General features: G+C 42.3%; 1 protein-coding gene across 1 annotated transcript in view; it reads left to right on the plus strand.

The window, feature by feature from the left end:
• trpv4l.1.L (transient receptor potential cation channel, subfamily V, member 4 like, gene 1 L homeolog) overlaps positions 1 to 19,540 on the plus strand; it is a 69,966-nt gene that overhangs the window by 18,411 nt on the left and 32,015 nt on the right. Inside the window, exons 2-5 of the mRNA XM_018268227.2 lie at positions 10,379 to 10,599; positions 11,346 to 11,570; positions 12,249 to 12,467; positions 18,029 to 18,186. Coding sequence (XP_018123716.2) covers positions 10,394 to 10,599; positions 11,346 to 11,570; positions 12,249 to 12,467; positions 18,029 to 18,186 — 808 coding nt within the window. The 5' untranslated portion in view covers positions 10,379 to 10,393. The remainder of the gene's footprint in view (positions 1 to 10,378; positions 10,600 to 11,345; positions 11,571 to 12,248; positions 12,468 to 18,028; positions 18,187 to 19,540) is intronic.

A 19,540-nucleotide genomic window follows, 5' to 3' on the forward strand; every position in this document is an offset into this window, starting at 1 on the left:
TGTTTTTTGGTACCTTTTTTCCTTTAGCATTTTTCATATATAAAGTTCTTTAGTAATATCCTGCCATTGGAATAGCTGAAACAAAAATGACAGGACCGCTAAACTCTTTTCTATAGCGGAACCAGCAGAACCTAATTATAAATGTACCGATAAATAGGACAATGTTGAATAAACCCTGGAACTATGGTCCTTAATACCCTTGTCCGCAACCGCTAACCAAACCTTCCAAACCTTCAAATATCAAGACCGAGTGGCACTGGTAAATGATTTGACCATAATGCAGATTAGATGTCTGAAACGAGGTTCCATAAGTGTACAGGGACCAACCGAACCTCCCACCATAGACCCTTAAAAAAATGCTCCCATGCCAATACTTCCTGATGCATCTGTATAAAGTTGTAACTCCTCATTACTCATCTCCGTGTTCTGCCAATATGTTTTGCCATTGTAATAAGCCAAAAATGTTTGCCATATCCTAATTCTTCCCTCAATTGATTTGCTAATCTAATATAGCGATGTGCTTACTTTACCCCTTTTGTTTTTCAAAGAAAGCCTGCGACTAAAAACCCTGCCCATTGGCATTATCGGACAAGCAAAAACCAAATGGCCAAGTAGGGACTGCATATGTTTAAGTGTAACCTTTTTAGCAGATATGGTTCTATCCACTAAAATACCAACCGCCTGTAACTTTTCTTGAGGAAGATAGAATATCCTTTCACAAGAATCAATTTCAATGCCTAGAAACATTTATCTTATTACTTGTTTTTTCTTCTGCTATTGGAACACCAAAAAATGATAATGTATTTCTAAAATCCTTGAGAAGAGTAAAACAAATATCTGTATCCTTTCGGGCCTATGAAAGACTGCAGAAAAGGCCCTGCCATTCTACCTAATTCAACCGCTTTTAAGAGTTTTTGACAAACTGACTCCTCATGTTCTCTTGCAGACTTCAAATTCACAAGAGTCTGTATAAAGGTAATTATCCTGAAAAGGTATCCAGAACCCTACTGAAAATCCATACTGTAATATCAGGGCCTCACGTTCATTGGGGTAGCTGCTTAGCCAAGGCAACATCCTTTCCAAGATCCTTGGAAGCAATGGGCACCTTGGCAGCTGCTTGTCTAGCCTTCTTAAAGCACCTAATGGCTGGGCGAGCCCCTCCACAGAAAGAACATTCATGTCTAAAACGACAAGACGAGTACCATCTGCAATGGCTTTCATTGTATAACCAACATTGGCCTCTCCTATTTCCTGTCATTGAAGTACCTGCAGATGCCCCGGGTCCAGGTTGCAAATTAGTCACTGGCCTGTTAGGTGTCATGATTAAAAGCCATAAATTCATATCCCGACAGTCCCAACGCATATAAGCTCTAGCAGCCATTCATTGTAGGAATTGCTCCTCATATTTAAGCCAACAACCACCCCCATATGTTCTATAGGCTTAAATACATCAACAAACCAACCTTCCCATATCTTGGACTTCATTGCCTTATCCAAGTGTAATACTAAGATTCACTTAATTGATGTAAATCATTAGGAAAAGCGCCAGACCAGCCAACACTAGGTGACCTTTCCTTATGGGGTGACTAACTACTGCCAACTGTAGTCATATGACCTTCTGATCTATTATGTTGTGATGGCACAACTGACTGAGGTTGTAGTCTATCCATAATCTAGTGTAGCATACTCATATCATCATAATTCTCACCCGATAATTGTTCAGACTGCCATGCCCTTTCAGGCCGATACTCACCCATGCCTGGAGAGCACCTTAATGGACTTTGCTGCTGATGATGCGAAGGGTTATTTGCCTGCAAATCCTAATTCCCTTCTTGCTGAAATGCACCCATATTGCAACTAGCGCCATGGCTGCCCGTCTCCTGGATTCTAGAAGTGGACGCTACACTCCTGACACTGAAGTCAGGGATAACGCTGATGCTGCTCCTTCTGGATGCGTGCCTGCCTCTGCTCCAGTGCTCCATTCCCTGCGTGGTGCTCCTGCCGCTGTCTGCCTCTGGAACGTGTTTGCGGCCTGTTGGGTGAAGGGGAATGTCTCTGATCTCCCTGCGATCTTCTCATGCGCTTGCCAGTTCTCACAGGACTAACGCTATGTCGTTCCGGGGGCCACACTCTCCTGCTTCTCCTGCCCCTAATGGATTCGCCGGCTGTTCCTTGCTCTGCGATCGGCTGCATTTGTAATATTTTCCACAACCAATCTCCTCCATTCCTTTCTGCTGCCTCCTTACTTCTTCCAATAATTGCTCCAATTCTGAGGACATTCTAAAGATAACTTCAATAGCTTTTTCTCAAAACTACAAGGCTGCTCTGCTAGCTGGGGTTTTAACCATCTCCCTTCCCTTTATTAAGTGTCGTTGCCAATGGGGTTGCTTTACCAATTAACCAATTAGGGCATAGACATATATATATATATATATATATATATATATATATATATATATATATATATATATATATATATACACAGTATATATATTTTTTTTTTTAAATTGGTGTTTTATTTTTGTTATTGTTTACTTTTTTTATTTATTTATTGGTCCCTCAGCCATGGACCCGAGTTCCCTATGAGGACCTATGGTTGATCCTACCTGTATTCAGATATTTCTTTTTGAAACTCAATATAGGTTACTAGAACTAGATGACTGTTTTATATAGCCATGGAACTCCAAAAGTTCCTCTTGTGTCCCTTCCCAAATGACAATGAGCTGTGAAAGCTGAAAGAGTTAAGGAAAATTGCATAAAACGTTCTGTAGACTAGTGGTGTTTTAGCCATATCTACATGAGAAATAACATGTTTATGCGTGTATAAACTGTCTGACTCACAAAGTCAATAAAGGTAGATAAAACTGCATAAAATAAAGGCACTGGGTGACTTTATCTTTATCATATAGTGCCAGGACCAGAACATCAGGAAGTAAATAAATTTAACCAATTAGGTTCATTGTAAGAATAATGTAATCCATTTCCAGATTTATAAAATGTTATAGAAGTCAAAACATAATCAGTCTGCTATTATATGCTACTCAGTGAAGTGAATAAAGAATACTTCTCTGATCTGACATTTGGACTCAGTTTTAGCATCTTGGCAGCAGAGATTGCACTTTATCTACCTAACATACGGGAACCTGGTTCTGAAAGCTAGCAGGAGCAAAGAAGAAGCCATAACTACGCTTGCCAGTATCACCCCTTTGGTAAGACTGACTTTTTCCATCAAAGAACTGATATAGATTATGAATGCCTATTAGATGTGTGATTATATAAATGCACAGAGAAGGCTCATCATCAGTCTCGATTTAACCGCAAGGCAGAGGAATTCAGTGACAATTTTTTGGCTCTTACATATTCAAATATTCATACTAATGAGTATAAGTGGGCCCTTAAGAGATCTTGGGCATACTTAGATGTTTAACTAGCACTTTTACTATTCAATGTTTGGAAAGTGAGCTTATAAGCATTCAGCAGGACACTGCTTTCTGTTGTCTCATAAGATATATTCATTATGGTCTTTGCAGCACTTAAAGTTTGGGAATGTTACACTCGTTTTCATTGTTGTTGCGCTGATTGTTACATTGATTTATTGCTGCTAGAATATGTGCACAGTCTGCCCTTCAGAATTACTACAGGTATGGGATCCATTATCCGGAAACCCGTTATCCAGAAAGCTCCAAATTACGCAAAGTCCTTCTCCCATTGACTCCATTTTATCCAAATAATCCCCTCCCATCAGTAGTTCCCCTCCCAATAGTAGCTCCCCTCCCATCAGTAGTCCCCTCCCATCAGATGCTCCTCCTCTGATCGGAAGCTCCCCTCCCACCAGATGCTCCCCTCCCATCAGTAGTCCCTTCCCATCAGACGCTCCTCCCCCATCAGTAGTCCCCTCCCATTAGATGCTCCCCTCTGATCAGACGCTCCCATCAGACGCTCCCCTCCCATCAGACGCTTCCCTCCCATCAGAGGCTCCATCAGTAGCTCCCCTCCCATCAGTAGCTCCCCCCTATCCGTAGCTCCCATCCCATCAGATGCTCTCATCCCATCAGTAATCCCCTCCCATCAGTAGTCCCCTCCCATCAGATGCACCCCACACATTAGAAGCTCCCCTCCCATCGGTAGTTCCCCTCCCATCGGTAGCTCCCCTCCCATCAGATGCTCCCCACCCATTAGAAGCTCCCCTCCCATCAGACGTTCCCCTCCAATCAGTAGTCCCCTCCCATCAGACGCTCCTCTCCCATCAGTAGTCCCCTACCATCAGATGCTCCCCTCTGATCAGACGCTCCCATCAGACGCTCCCCTCCCATCAGTTGCTCCCCTCCCATCAGACGCTCCCCTCCCATCAGACGTTCTCCTCCCGTCAGTAGCTCTCTTCCCATCAGACACTCCCCTCCCATCAGATGTTCCCCTCCCATCAGATGCCTCCCATCAGAAGCTCCCCTCCAATCAGACGCTCCCCTCCCATCAGTAGCTCCCCTCCCATCAGTAGCTCCCCTCCCATCAGTAGCTCCCCTCCCATCAGATGCTCGCCTCCCATCAGAAGCTCCCCTCCAATCAGACGCTCCCCTCCCTTCAGTAGCTCCCCTCCCATCAGTAGCTCCCCTCCCATCAGTAGCTCCCCTCCCATCAGATGCTCCCCTCCCATCAGAAGCTCCCCTGCCATGAGACACTCCCCTCCCATCAGACGCTCCCCTCCCGTCTTTAGTTCCCCTCCCATTAGTAGCTCCGTTCCCCTCCCATCAGATGCTCCCCACACATTAGAAGCTCCCCTCCCATCGGTAGCTCCCCTCCCATCGGTAGCTCTCATCCGACGCTCCCCTCCCATCAGTAGCTCCCCTCCCATCAGAAACTCCCCTCAGTAGCTCCCCTCCCATTCGTTGCTCCACTCCCATCAGACATTCCCCTCCCATCAGAAGCTCCTCTCCCATCAGTAGCTCCCATCAGATGCTCCCCTCCCATCATATGCTCCCCTCCAATCAGTAGCTCCCCCCCCATCAGATGCTCCCCTCTCATCAGTAGCTCCCCTTCCATCAGACATTCTCCTCCCATCAGTAGCTCCCCTCCCATCAGAAGCACCTCTCCCATCAGTAGCTCCCATCAGATGCTCCCATCAATAGCTCCCCTTCCATAAGACGCTCCCCTCCCATAAGACGATCCCCTCCCATCAGATGCTCCCCTCCCAATCAGTAGCTCCCCTCCCATCAGAAGCTCCCCTCCCAATTAGTAGCTCCACTCCCATCAGACGCTCCCATCAGATGCTCCCCTCCCATCAGACGCTCCCATCCCATCAGAAGCTCCCCTCTCATCAGTAGTCCCCTCTCATCAGATGCTCCCCACCCATTAGAAGCTCCCCTCCCATCAGACGATCCCCTCCAATCAGTAGTCCCCTCCCATCAGACGCTCCTCTCCCATCAGTAGTCCCCTACCATCAGATGCTCCCCTCTGATCAGACGCTCCCATCAGACTCTCCCCTCCCATCAGTTGCTCCCCTCCCATCAGACACTCCCCTCCCATCAGACGTTATCCTCCCGTCAGTAGCTCTCCTCCCATCAGACACTCCCCTCCCATCAGATGTTCCCCTCCCATCAGACGCCTCCCATCAGACGCTCCCCTCCCATCAGACGCTCCCCTCCCATCAGTAGCTCCCCTCCCATCAGTAGCTCCCCTCCCCTCCCATCAGACGCTCCCCTCCCATCAGACGCTCCCCTCCCATCAGAAGCTCCCCTCCCATCAGACGTTTCCTTCCCGTCTTTAGTTCCCCTCCCATTAGTAGCTCCGTTCCCCTCCCATCAGTAGCTCCCCTCCCATCAGTAGTCCCCTCCCATCAGACGTTCCCCTCCGATCAGAAGCTCCCCTCCCATCAGACACTCCCCTCCCATCAGTAGCTCCCCTCCCATCAGATGCTCCCCTCCCATCAATAGCTCCCCCCCATCCATAGATCCCATCAGCAGTCCCCTCCCATCAGATGCTCCCCTCCCATCAGACACTCCCCTCCCATCAGTAGCTCTGTTCCCCTCCCATCAGTAGCTCCCCTCCCATCAGTAGCTCCCCTCCCATCAGACGCTCCCCTCCTGTCTTTAGTTCCCCTCCCATTAGTAGCTCTGTTCCCCTCCCATCAGTAGCTCCCCTCCCATCAGTAGTCCCCTCCCATCAGACGCTCCCCTCCCATCAGACGCTCCCCTCCCATCAGTAGCTCCGTTCCCCTCAGATGCTCCCCTCCCGTCTTTAGTTCCCCTCCCATTAGTAGCTCTGTTCCCCTCCCATCAGTAGCTCCCCTCCCATCAGTAGTCCCCTCCCATCAGACGCTCCCCTCCCATCAGACGCTCCCCTCCCATCAGTAGCTCCGTTCCCCTCAGATGCTCCCCTCCCGTCTTTAGTTCCCCTCCCATCAGAAGCTCCCCTCCCATCAGACGCTCTTCCCTCATTCCCCTCTGCAAATGCGCATTCGCGCGCAGGTTGCGGTCTGGTTTGCTCGCGTTTAGTCTTGTGAAGGGGGGAACAGGCTTGCCGGCTGAGTTGCTTAGGGCACCTGGTCGGCTTGACCTGGCACTGGTATTGTCCCCCCTGTTTTTTACTTTAATGACACTTGATTGCGTCCACATCATTCTAACCACATCATCAAATTTTCTGATGATGCAACTGTAATAGTTCTTATCAGAGAAAATAATGAAGCAGAAAACAGAGAGGTTGATTAGCAGACGATTTTGTGTGCTGAAAACAATCTGTCTCTTAATGTGGAAAAAGAATCGATTGTCGATTTTAGGAAAGCATGTCCAGTCCACAAGGCACTTTACATAAATGGCTCCATTGTAGAGAATGTCAGGAACACTACATTTTTAGTGGTCCATATTTCAGACGTTCTTACACGGAGTCTTAACTCCTCTGTTTTGGTTAGTAAGGCACAACAACGGCTTTTCTTCTTAAAGTGCACCTGTTGGGTAAAAATGTTATCTCCAACCAAAGGTGCGGACTAATAGAGCCGGCATTCCAGTTAGGGATAACAGTCCCAGTGCGAGCACCCATGTCCAGTCACTCGCATGCGCATAATGCACATGTGACATCACACGCATGTGCATAATGAGACATTTGGGGCAGTTTTTCATTATGTGCATGCGAGTGACAGTACATGGCTGCTCGCACCGGGAGGAAGCTCCCGGTGCGGGTAGCGTAGAGCTGGCGGGTGTTTTTTTTTTATTTTTTTTTTTTAAAAACTACTGTTATCCCCAAGCTGAATGCAGGCTCTATTAGCCCGCACCTTTGGTAGGGGATAACATTTTAACCCAACAGGTGCCCTTTAAGATGTCTGAAGAAAGTAAATCTCTCTAAAAGTGTATTGGTGCCAGAAGGTTGCAAAAAATTGTGAAAACAGCGGGTACGATTATCGGTGAGATTTTACCATCGATTGAAGATGTTTTTAAAAAAGTCTAGCAAGGTTACTACTACTACACAGCTAGGTTCTGTAATAGTTTTATACCTTGTGCTGTGAGATTCTTGAATGAACAAGTACTCTTTTAATCTTGTGGCGACAACGGTATTTGGATTGTCATTTTGACATTTTTTTTTTCATGTAAATTATAGGCTTTTATAGAGCTTCAAGTTATAATATTTTCTTTTAACCCTGGCCCTTTTAGTCTAGATGAATAAAAAGGGGTTTAAAGGAATTGTTCAGAATCAAAATAAAAACTGGGTAAATCGATAGGCTGTGCAAAATATAAAATGTTTCTAATATAGTTAGTTAGTGAAAAATATAATGTATAAAGGCTGGAGTGACTGGATGTGTAACATAATAGCCAGAACACTACTTCCTGCTTTTCAGCTCTCTTGCTTTCCACTGATTGGTTACCAGGCAGTAACCAATCAGTGACTTGAGGGGGGGGCACATGGTACATAACTGTTGCTTTTGAATCTGAGCTGAATGCTGAGGATCAATTGCAAACTCACTGAATAGTTATTATGTCCCATGTGGCCCCCCTTATAGTCACTGACTAACTCAGAGTTAGAGAGATGCAAATCAGCAGAGATGACAATAAAAAAGTACTTTTCTTCTAATTTTAAATGTATTTCCTTACAGATGTAAAATATATATTATGTCAAAGGCAAATTGAAAACAAAAATTACCAAAGTGTGTATGTTTAATCCATTTGTTTTATATTCAGATGCAATGTGCCTTTTTTGTTACTGTAATTTTTTCATACAAATGTCTTCCCTTTAGTAAATGATGTCTAGGCTCAACCACGTAATTTGTACATCTGTATTCAAAATAGTGAGTAAAAATCTGTTTTAGTTTCTTCTTTAGCAGGATCTTTCCTGGATTAAAATGTCTTATTACGCTTTTATGTTGATTTATTCAGTGTGATGATAAAGTGTCTGGAGGTCTACCCATTATATAATAGGCCAGAGGGACATTTGAGGATATGTATAAGTGACAAATTGTTGACCTGCACCCAACTCTAACCCACGGCTCTGAACCCAGACTGTAATAACCTGCTTGGAGTTGAACCAGGGACCTGTTTTTTTTTTATTTGCTGTGTAAATTACTGCTGTGCTATGTGAGCAGACAGCTATGGCCCTCGATCACTCCTATTGCTTTCCATATAATTGCAAGTAGGCTTGGCTTGTTTCACCTGTTGCCAATCTGACCACAGGTGATCTGTGTAAGCCATTAAGCTGCCTATAAAACCCCCTACACTGCACTGACTTATTGCCCAATGTAGGGCTATTTACTGATTGTTCATGGGTTTGATTCTTGTCTGATTTTCTGTTCCTGACCTTTGCCTGTTTTTGACCTTGCTGTATCGCTGCCTGAACTGACCCTTTTCTGTTTGATCACTCTTCTGGATCCTGACTTTGTACCACGTTACTGTTTGGCTTTGACCTTGGCCTGTTTATCCTGACTACACTCCTGGTTCCTGATCCTGTACTACACTGTCTGGTTGGTCTCACCCAGCTTTCCACAACTAAACTTTCTGTTCCCTGTTCCTCCTGTAAATGTTACAGTTCCCTGGCCTGTTCAGAACTTCCGCCTTGGTCCTTTCACAGAGTAGCAGAGGGCTCCTCCCGAAGTGAAAGGCGGTTGTTAGAGGCAGAAACCTTAGCCGAGACCAGGACCTTGGGAAACACGTTACACAGAAATAATTCACACTTAAATGGATTGTTCACCTTCCAAACACTTTTTTCAGTTCAATTGTTTTCAGATTGTTCCCCAGAAATAAAGACTTTTTTCAATTACCTTCCATTATTTATTTTTTACCGTTTTTTTCAAAATCTCAGTTTAAAGTTTAAATGTCTTTTGGTTTTTTGATTCTGGCAGCTCAGTAATTCAGGTGCAGACTCTAAACTGTTACAATTTTGTAACATTTAGTTGATATATTTTTGCCGCAGAGGGGGTGGTTTAAAGCAGCCCTACCTGGGAGTTGTATTTCCCTTGTGCCTACCAGAAGCTCAGTATGCTTCTTTGCACAACTTAATCATTTAGGGGCAAATTCACTAAGATGCGAAGTTGCGCCAGGCGCAACTTCGCCGCACTTCGCCGCACTTCGCCAGGCGTATTTTCGCCAGCGCTCCGCAAATTCACTTAAATCCGAAGTTGCGCACAGGGGTAGCGTAAGTTTGCGAAGTTGCGCTACCGTTAATTCGCCAAGCGAAGCGAAGTTTCGCTAGCGATGGTTCATTTACATACGGCGCGAAATTCAAATTTCAATGGAGGAATACGTATCAGCACTACAAATGCCTAGAAAACCTTCAAAACATCAAATAAAAATTTTATTTTGCCCTACACATGTGCCCACTGTCTAGGTAAGTTGCCATGAGTCAGGAAATGTAGGGGGGAGGAAGGGGAGCCCCAAAAAATTTTCGATCTTTTTCAGCCATCATGTAGAAAACACGCCAGCGTTTTTTGGGACTTAGTCTATTGCGCTTCGCCAAGTTAGTGAATTTGCGTAGTTTCGTCGCTAGCGAAAATTCGCCTGGCGTAAGGGTGCGAAGTAACACTAGCGAAACTACGCCAGCGTTCGTTAGTGAATTTGCGCAGTAGCGAAAATGCCAAACGCTAGCGAATTAACGCTAGCGTTCGGCGCTTCGCGCCTTAGTGAATTTGCCCCTTAGACTTGTGGTATGTCAGATCTGTCCCTTCTACATAGATGTCACTGTTCTGAAAGAGAAAAAAGACATATGCTTAGTTCGGGAGAGAAAACAACATGTTGGAAAGGTGATACAGTAGAGAATGAAAAAGCACAATGATGATTTCCTGCTTAACATTAGATTTTATATCATCACAATGTGAATTAATAATATTTAATACAAACAAGTCCTCGTGTTTCCTTTAAACAATGCCACATATAATATTTGTAATATTTCCCCTTTTCTCCAAAAGCACCAGGTGTAAAACATGGCAAGACCTCTGGACTTCTTAAACTCTGATCCATTTGTGGACACTGATGATTTCCAAGGGAATGATGTCCCTGATCCTATCAACAATGTTTTGCTATCATCTCCCACAATTGTGTTTGCCAATGAGGAAGGTGCAAAACCCAGTTATAAGATACAATGTAAATGTTTAGTTGAAATGGACACCAAGTATGAAAACCTTAACCAGTAAGTAGTGACTTTTAATGATTTTTTTTATACCGCTCATTAAAACTCGTTTCTTACTTTTATATTTGTTATTAATATAACATTTGTTATTTTAATATTTGTTATTAATATAACAGCATAATATAACAGCATAGCACTTATATGTTCCTTTATCCAAGTTGGAATTACCACCAGAAATTGCCAAACAGATGTTGATCTTAAATCAAGGCAGGATAATTCTATTATTAAACTTTCAACAAAAAAGCTGGATGAACTTTAAACCAAAAAGATAAGTTACGATACAAAGTTTTTGGGATGCTAGCTGCACTGGTTTCTGTCCTGCCATGTAGTAATTGTCTGTATTAATTACTAATCAGCCTTATATTGTGACATTTCTATTCTATGTGTACTGTATATTGTGAGTGGGTCCCTAAGCTCAGTAAGTGACAGCAGCACAGAGCATGTGCAGTGAATCAGCAGAAAAGAAGATGGGGAGCTACTGGGGCATCTTTGGAAACACAGATCTTTACTGCTAAAGGGTTGTGGTTGTCTTGGGCTGGTACAGAAGCACAAAACATAATGTACAACTGTTATTGCACATCGTCTTTGATTCAAGGTGCTGCTATAATATACTTTCCAGGTATTTCAATGCTAATGCAGCCTAATCACATCTATTTCTCCAAGATGACTTACTCATAATACACAAGGTTTCCACCCACCTACAAAATGTTGTAAAGCTTTTATTTATTGTAGATCTATACTTGCAGATATGTTAATGCTCCAGGAAAAAAACTTTGGACCAGATTCAATTCCAAAATGATCCAAAATGATGATTTTCAAGGGAATGGTGTCCCTGATCCTATCAACAATGTGTTGCCATCATCTCCCACAATTGTGTTTGGAAATGAGGAAGATACAGACATTTATGAGTCAGAATTTGGCCTCAGTGAATATTTAGCTGAAATGGACACCAAGTATGAAAACGTTACCCAGTAAGTAGTGACTTTTAATGATTTTTTTTACATCGCTCATTAAAACTCGTTTCTTACTTTTTCATTTGTTATTAATATAACAGCATAGAATTTACATGTTTCTTTATCCAAGTTGGAATTACCACCAGAAATTGCCAAACACATGTTGATCTTAAATTAAGGAAGGATTATTCTATTATTAAACTTTCAACAAAAAAGCTGGATGAACCTTAAACCAAAAAGATTAGTTACGATACAAAGTTTTTGGGATGCTAATTGCACTGGTTTCTGTGCTGCCATGTAGTAATTATCTGTATTAATTACTAATCAGCCTTATATTGTGACATTGTCTATTCTATGTGTACTGTATATTGTGAGTGGGTCCCTAAGCTCAGTAAGGGACAGCAGCAAAGAGCATGTGCAGTGAATCAGCAGAAAAGAAGATGGGGAGCTACTGGGGCATCTTTGGAGACACAGATCTTTACTGCTAAAGGGCTGTGGTTGCCTTGGGCTGGTACAGAAGCACAAAACATAATCTTTGATTCAAGGTGCTGCTATAATATACTTTCCAGGTATTTCAATGCTAATGCAGCCTAATCACATCTATTTCTCCAAGATGACTTACTCATAATACACAAGGTTTCCATCCCCCTAGAAAATGTTGTAAAGCTTTTATTTATTGTAGATCTATACTTGCAGATATGTTAATGCTCCAGGAAAAACACTTTGGACCAGATTCAATTCCAAAATGATCCAAAATGATGATTTTCAAGGGAATGGTGTCCCTGATCCTATCAACAATGTGTTGCCATCATCTCCCACAATTGTGTTTGAAAATGAGGAAGATACAGACCCCAGTTATGAGATGGAATGTAAATGTTTAGTTGAAATGGACACCAAGTATGAAAACCTTACCCTGTAAGTAGTGACTTTTAATGATTTTTTTTTATACCGCTCATTAAAACTCATTTCTTCCTTTTATATTTGTTATTAATATAACATTTGTTATTTTAATATTTGTTATTAATATAACAGCATAATATAACAGCATAGCACTTATATGTTCCTTTATCCAAGTTGCAATTACCACCAGAAATTGCCAAACAGATGTTGATCTTAAATCAAGGCAGGATAATTCTATTATTAAACTTTCAACAAAAAAGCTGGATGAACTTTAAACCAAAAAGATAGTTATGATACAAAGTTTTTGGGATGCTAATTGCACTGGTTTCGGTGCTGCCATGTAGTAATTATCTGTATTAATTACTAATCAGCCTTATATTGTGACATTTCTATTCTATGTGTACTGTATATTGTGAGTGGGTCCCTAAGCTCAGTAAGTGACAGCAGCAGAGAGCATGTGCAGTGAATCAGCAGAAAAGAAGATGGGGAGCTACTGGGGCATCTTTGGAGACACAGATCTTTACTGCTAAAGGTCTGTGGTTGCCTTGGGCTGGTACAGAAGCACAAAACATAATGTACAACTGTTATAGGTGAGACCTCTAGTGGCTAAATCTAGCACATTCTATTGCTATAAAGGGGCTGTGTTCTGGTGCGAAAAGGAGACTTTGCTTCCCCTTTGCATGTATACATGTATTCACTCAAAATACTAATATAGCCTCATTAAGTAACCAAAAACTTAATTCAAAACACGTTTTTCACCTATTTTATCTTCACAATAAGCTACTTTTATATATAAAATGGTGGAATATATATATTTTTTTGTTTTAGTTGTTGCCAGTGAGGCACCTTTAGAGAGACAATGGAGCTTGTATCCTGACAACAGGCTGCCAATCCCCATAAATCTGTTAATGAGTCCCCAATCCTGCTACTGAAAGGGGGTCAATGGTGTTGGATAGCCAGACCTGCATTCCTTGGTAAGTGACCCCTACCATGAGGACAAACAAACCAGAGCCTGTGTACTGTCTGGATCCTACATTCAGACTAAACTGGGCATGCTCTCCAAATGGCACCCCATTGGCCAAACAGTATTAGCTGTGATTGGCACCATTATAATTCATGGCCAGATTGGTCCCTTCAATGTCTCACTTGGCCTATCATGTGATTGGCCCTTGTGGAAGCTGTCTTTGTGGTTGGCAGAAGGAATCAAACCCTGTTCAGCATTTACAACAGGGGCTGTTCCCTTTCTGGCTTACAAAGTTGGCTGTTAAGAATTCCAATTTGTTAGTCTTTATACATACATGGAGGACCACAGAGACTACCCAGCTGTGAACCATCACAGCTGTACCTACATGCTCCAGTAACCAACAATAGCAGTGCTCAACCCTGGAATCATCCTCAAGCAGAATCACTGAATGCAGGCTGGTTACCATCTAAACCTGTGATATTGACATTGCCATGCTACAATAAAGAGCTGCATTCCCTAAAGGAGTTGTGTTGTGTGAGTCTTGCCCTATGTCCATGTCTTCTCAAGGTGTAGTGACATCCACATATCCCCCACACCACATAATGTGACCTGCAACACCAGCTCCTACTAGTGGCCATGTATCAAAATTCCAAGGGCATTATCCATAAACAGATCTACCCATAAGAAACAGATGGCATCAGATTCATGAGCACCAGGCCCGGATTTGTGGCAAGGCCGCATAGGACCAGGCCTAGGGCGGCAAAATATAGGGGCGGCATGCCGCCCAGCCGCATTATGGGGACGTGTGCGTCCCTATTCAATTACACCAGCTGCGCCAGCGTTTTTTCACCGGCACGCTGGGAAGGGGATGTGTAGGCAGGCGCTAGGACCGCGCAGCTGCCTGTTCGGACCGCACGGCCAAGGGGCGGCCCACAAAGAAATCCGGCGCTGATGAGCACATATGTACAGGGGCGATCCTGGCCTCTCTCCGCCTCCTGAGGCAGCTTGCAGTTGCTGCCGCTCCCCCTCCCCCTCCCCCGTGAGCTCACTTTTTTGTGCAGGAGGGGGTCTACGAGGGCGGCAGAAACGGCCAGGAGGCTAGCACAGAGAGTATAATTGCTCTCTCTGTGTTAGAAGAGCTGAATTTCCAGTTTGAAAACCTGAAATGCGGCTCCTAAAGTATAAAGAGCAGCATTTTTGCCGCCCCTGGTACCTAGTGGGGCAATGCCGCCTGAGGCGAGATTCTCAGTTCGCCTCATTGATGAAGCACCCCTGCATATGTAATATGTAAATCATAAGTTCACCAAAGGGTCTTTCCATACTTCTTGTAACAGTCCAGTAGTAACAAAGTCCATAGTAAGAGTAGATAAGCCCAAATTTTGTTTCAGTCCATCTGAAAATATTTTTTTTTAATAAATTTAAAAAGTTCACTGATTGAGTGGAAGGTGGACTTTTTTAAATTCATTAGGAGACTTTCTCATTTGAATGACTGCAAGCAGGGAAGGAATGGCCGCAGCGTAATTTACTTCTGTGAATGCTGCGAGTGGAGAAGGAATGTCCGCAGCGGTTATTCCTAAACTTGCTTTAGCTCCTTCAGTGCTGCGAACGGTAAAGGTAGCACACAGATCAGCCATAAATCTAACACACAGGACCCAGTAAATAACCGCTGCGATCATTCCTTCTCCACTCGCACCACTCACAGAAGTAAATTACGCTGCGGCCATTCCTTCCCTGCTTGCAGCACAGAAGTAAGTCCTGCAGAGGTCTGTAAAATCCTCAGTACAGCAGCAAGAAGTAGCTTCCGGTTCAGCAGTCTAGGCAGAGATGTGGAGCGCCGCACCTTGGATTCTGCAGAATTGCCCTTTCGCCATTCTACAGTGTACATCCGGAAGCTGAGATTTAATATGTTTTTTGGACAAAGCATTGAATGTAATAAACTTTATGCACAATAGAGATGTTATTGAAGCAGTTTAGAGTGGATTTGTCACACAGCATTTTTTAGTGTTACTGTTCCTTTAATAAGGTTGATTACATGTCTGAGGACCTACAGCAGTTAAACACCCCCAGGGCACTATCAACACTTAGATCACAATCCCACTTGGGCTATGAAAAAGAAGGTAGATGAGACAGTGTCTTACGCATTTGAAGCAGGATTGATTGAGGCATGTGGATTTAAGGGGTATCACAATCAGTACTCGGACCTGTGTGGTCTGAAACATGTAGTGCTGCTATGCATCTCAAATAAACCCAAAAACTATTTTCACTACTTTGCTCTCTAGTGGATTCTTCAAGTATATATTATTATATGAGCAATATTATAGTGATGTATGTGTAGAAAAGAAATCAGTTTAACTACAGGCTACATGGTCTTCACCTAAAGATATTATTTTGGCACAGAATGTGCCTTTTAACCATGATGAGAAAAAAAATCAGTGTGACTGGATAAACCAGAAATAAAACAAACAGCCATTGTAATAAGTACTAAACTTCCACCCCACTGGCTTGTGTGTGTTCAGACAAACCAAGGGCACACATACATGCTAGGTTACATTAGCCAATGAATGAATAGAACTGTGTTTTTTTTACCCTTGCCCCAAAACCTTTTCCTGCAATCAGAGTTGCAATTACTGTTAGGGTTACCACCTGTCCAATTTTGACCCAGACAGCCCGGTTTTCGCTCTCTCTCTTTCGGTCCTTGTTAGTACCTTTCTCAAGGATGATACAAACATATTTTGACCAATCTTAAATAGTCTAAAGGTGGCCATATACGGAGAGATCTGCTTGTTTGGCGATGGTGGGCAATATCGGATACTATCGAACGTGAACGTACAGTCGGATTGCGGGACCGCATCAACGACTTTCGGCCAGATCTTGATCGGGGAAGCCCGTCGGGGGCCCCCATACACGGGCCAATAAGCTGCCGACTCGGTCTTTACACATTCAAATTCTCCAATCAGTGCTTGTTATCCAAACCTGTAACAAAATTGTAACTAAATTTTATCCATAGTTTATAAAACATTTCCTTTCACTGTAAAAACCACAGAATAAGTTATTCTGTGGTTTTTACAGTGAAAGGAAATGTTTTATAAATTATGGATAGAAAATTAGTTACAATTTTGTTTCGTTTTTCCTTTTAGGATACTTTTGTAACATATGGATTTTAATTGAGCACTGTAACATGAGCTTATGAAACACACCGGTGATATCTTGTGGACAAAATTAATTTTACAAGTACACATAATTTATACACTGTTTAATATCACGAAATGTTTTGGAATTGTTTTTATGCACTAATTTATGATATTTATGGTATTTATGATGTATATGCGATGAGTGTTCATGATGATAACACTATCTGGGTAAAAAATATTTTTATGTCACTCATGTGAAGATGGTCACAAGGGTTAAATCACTTAATTAACAGGTTTGGATAACAAGCACTGATTGGAGAATTTGAATGTGTTTTTGTATCATCCTTGAGAAAGGCCCTAACAAGGACCGAAACATTGGATAATGGTACAACGGAATAAATAATTGAGAATTTTTACATGGCAGTGCCAGTTTCTTGAATACAAGGTTTTATATATATATCTATATATATATATAAAGGAAGAAAAAGCCAGCACAACTCGTATAAAGGTGTTTGTTGCCTGGGTGCTAACAGCAAGACAATAGTGGATATCGGAAGAGAGGCGAGCACACACAGGTCTTAGCAGAAAAACAAAAAGTGTTTATTGAACAAAAAACTGTTTTTTTGTTCAATAAACACTTTTTGTTTTTCTGCTAAGACCTGTGTGTGCTCGCCTCTCTTCCGATATATATATATATATATATATATATATATATATATATATATATATATATATATATATATATATATATATATATATATATATATATATATAGTCAACTACAAGAGGTCCTCTGCACTCAACCCATTATCAATATATTTAAGACAGAGACATTTTGTGCATACTGCTACTGAAAAATGCCTTACCCTTTAAACAACACAGGATTGTTTGTCCATATATTGCAATATATTTAAGCTGCCAACTACGTCAAAGTCATCCCATATCTGGCCAGTCCTACACTTAATTTTCATCTGATTCATTAAGAATTCTATTGCTTCATTATACATTTTACAAAGGGAAGTTTTTACCTGCAACTTACTTGCAACTTAGAATAGCACCCTCATCAATTTTACATTCACTTATTTTTAAGGTTTACTTATCCTTTATAGGGTTTTTCACTTATTGTATGATGTAGAGAGTGATATTCTGAGAACTGGTTTAACTGGTGCAATTGGTTTTCATTTTTTATTATTTGTGTTTTTTTAATTATTTAGCTTTTTATTCAGCAGCTCTCCCTCCCGTCTGCAGTTTCAGCCATCTGGTTGCTAGGGTCAGAATTACCCTAGCAACCATGCACTGATTTGAAAATGAGACTGGAATATGAATAGGAGAGGCCTGAATAGAAAGATGAGTAATAAAAAGTAGCAATAACAATAAAAAAAATGAAAAGATAAAAACCAATTGAAAAGATGCTAAGAATTGGACAACATATTAAAAGTTAACTTGAAGGTTAACGTTTAACATTACTTTTTGTGTTCTAGGCCTAACAGCCCACATCCTGGCCATCTGCCTGTCGTTCAAAAGTTTGATAGGAAAATCCTTTTTAATATTGTCTCAAGAGGTTGCACGGCAGAACTGGAGGCACTCCTGCCTTTCTTGTTACATGAGAACAAGAAACTGACAGATGAAGAATTTCTAGGTCAGAGACAGAATTGACAGTTTGGGTCACCTGCTTTGTACATTAACATCTCCGCTTCCCAATTACACATGCCAAAACATTCACCAATGAGAATTCTACTGACCGATAACTGTATTATAAGTGCAAGATATCACATATACAGCGATTATTATGTCATTTTCGCTTAATTATATTTCACTGTAAGAACACTGTAAAGACATATTTGTTCAGGGCTGGTTTATTTCTTCTAACTCCAGCTGCAGGAACAAAGAATATGGAGCCAGATTTACACAGATGACGTGGGATCACTGCATTTTAATGCAGCTGTCATTTGTGGAAAGCTGGGTTTTATTGTGCAATATTGCTTTAAGAATACTAACCTGATGTTGCTGCACTACAGCTCCCAGCATGCCTTGAAGTGTCAATAACGCTTTAACAAAACCCTTTACGAAACCATTTAACATACCACATTGCCTTGAATGTATTAGCTAATGGGCCGGTTTCCACTGATGGCAAGTTGAGGAAAGCAGTCTCCTGTTTATCTTGGGTCCCTAAGTGTCTCTTCTATGTTTGCCTTCTCTCAATCACCCCCAAGTCAGAAGCACATGTTCTCCTGGTGCTTATTAGCATTAGTGACATCATAAGCCCTGCTGTAAAATCAGCTACTGGATCTACTGTGGATTTTTATTCAGTGTACGGGCAGATTTGTGGACGTTTAATCACCTCTTCTTCGGGGCGACAAACTACCCCTGCCTTTCCGACTGCTAAAATGAAAAATCACCTGCGCCAATGCACTTGCGCGCTTCGATTTCCAAACTCATCTGAAGTTTCCTCGTGATGCAACTTCGGAAATGAAAGTGCCACGAGTGCCATTGCACTGGCGTTTTCTCATTATAGCAGGAGGAAGGCAGTTTAGGGAGATTGTCCCCCCGCAGAAGAGTCGATTAGTCGCCAGGTGACTAAATCTCCCTGAATTTGCCCGTGTGCCCCTGCCCTTAGAATAAGATGTCCTCCTCGTTACTCTTTGCCACGTGTTGCCTTCTGATCTTCTGCACCCTTTTTTGTTACTCAAAAGAAGGGAACAACTGACTTTCAGAACTTCATTCAGAAACCAAGACAGCACAAGATCACATTCACAGACACTGCTCTGGAGCTCAACATACAGCTCTATCTCCCCTGTGCAACTGTATGAGACACATATTGCATTTTTGTTATGTAAACGATAATAGTAATTCTGTTTTAATATGTAAAAATAGTTCTAGGATTTTAGTCAGGATAAGTTTCGCACATTGTGCTATATACAGTAAGGGGGTTATTTATCAAAGTCCGAATTTATCTCAATATTTTCTGCTACAAGCTCCGATCAAATCCATTC

This window comes from Xenopus laevis, chromosome 6L, assembly GCF_017654675.1.
Source record: "Xenopus laevis strain J_2021 chromosome 6L, Xenopus_laevis_v10.1, whole genome shotgun sequence".
NCBI lineage: Eukaryota > Metazoa > Chordata > Amphibia > Anura > Pipidae > Xenopus > Xenopus laevis.